The sequence below is a fragment of the Lipotes vexillifer genome, unplaced genomic scaffold, assembly GCF_000442215.2.
Source record: "Lipotes vexillifer unplaced genomic scaffold, Lipotes_vexillifer_v1.1 C26684116, whole genome shotgun sequence".
NCBI lineage: Eukaryota > Metazoa > Chordata > Mammalia > Artiodactyla > Lipotidae > Lipotes > Lipotes vexillifer.
Genome location: NW_006794079.1, coordinates 1,078 through 1,455, shown reverse-complemented (window position 1 = coordinate 1,455; position 378 = coordinate 1,078). Strand labels below are relative to the sequence as shown.

The 378-nt window shown below is 49.7% G+C and overlaps 1 protein-coding gene across 1 annotated transcript; it reads left to right on the top strand.

The window, feature by feature from the left end:
• Nucleotides 1-4: 4 nt before the first annotated feature.
• LOC103069882 (A-kinase anchor protein 7 isoforms alpha and beta-like) lies at nucleotides 5-127 on the top strand (the record flags this gene model as incomplete). The annotated part of the gene is made up of 1 exon (XM_082931400.1): nucleotides 5-127. A coding segment is annotated over one exon (123 nt), but the record flags the coding sequence as incomplete, so codon positions are not given.
• Between the last annotated feature and the right edge of the window lie 251 nt (nucleotides 128-378).

Sequence of the window (378 nt, the reverse complement as noted above, 5' to 3'; positions counted from 1 at the left end):
GGTGCTCAAGGCTGTCCAGCAGTATCTGGAAGAAACACAGAACAAAAACAAGCCAGGGGATGGGAGCTCTGTGAAAACTGAAGAGGCTGATAGGAATGGCACTGACAGTGACAACAACAGGAAATGAGACCCGAAGGCAGGCAGGCCCCCGCCACGCCGTGAGAAGCATCCCCGCTCCCCTCTGCCGAGTCAATGGACTAAATTGCATTTTGTGCTATTTAAGTGTCTCTTGTCCAATCTGTGGAGACTGCCTGATACTTTTATGATCGATGTGTTTGCATTCCTGAAACGCAGCAGAAGAGCAATGGAGTGCTGGGACTATCAGAGGAAATTAATTCATGAAGGAAGAATGGCCCAGGTTTTACTTGCCCTCAGCCG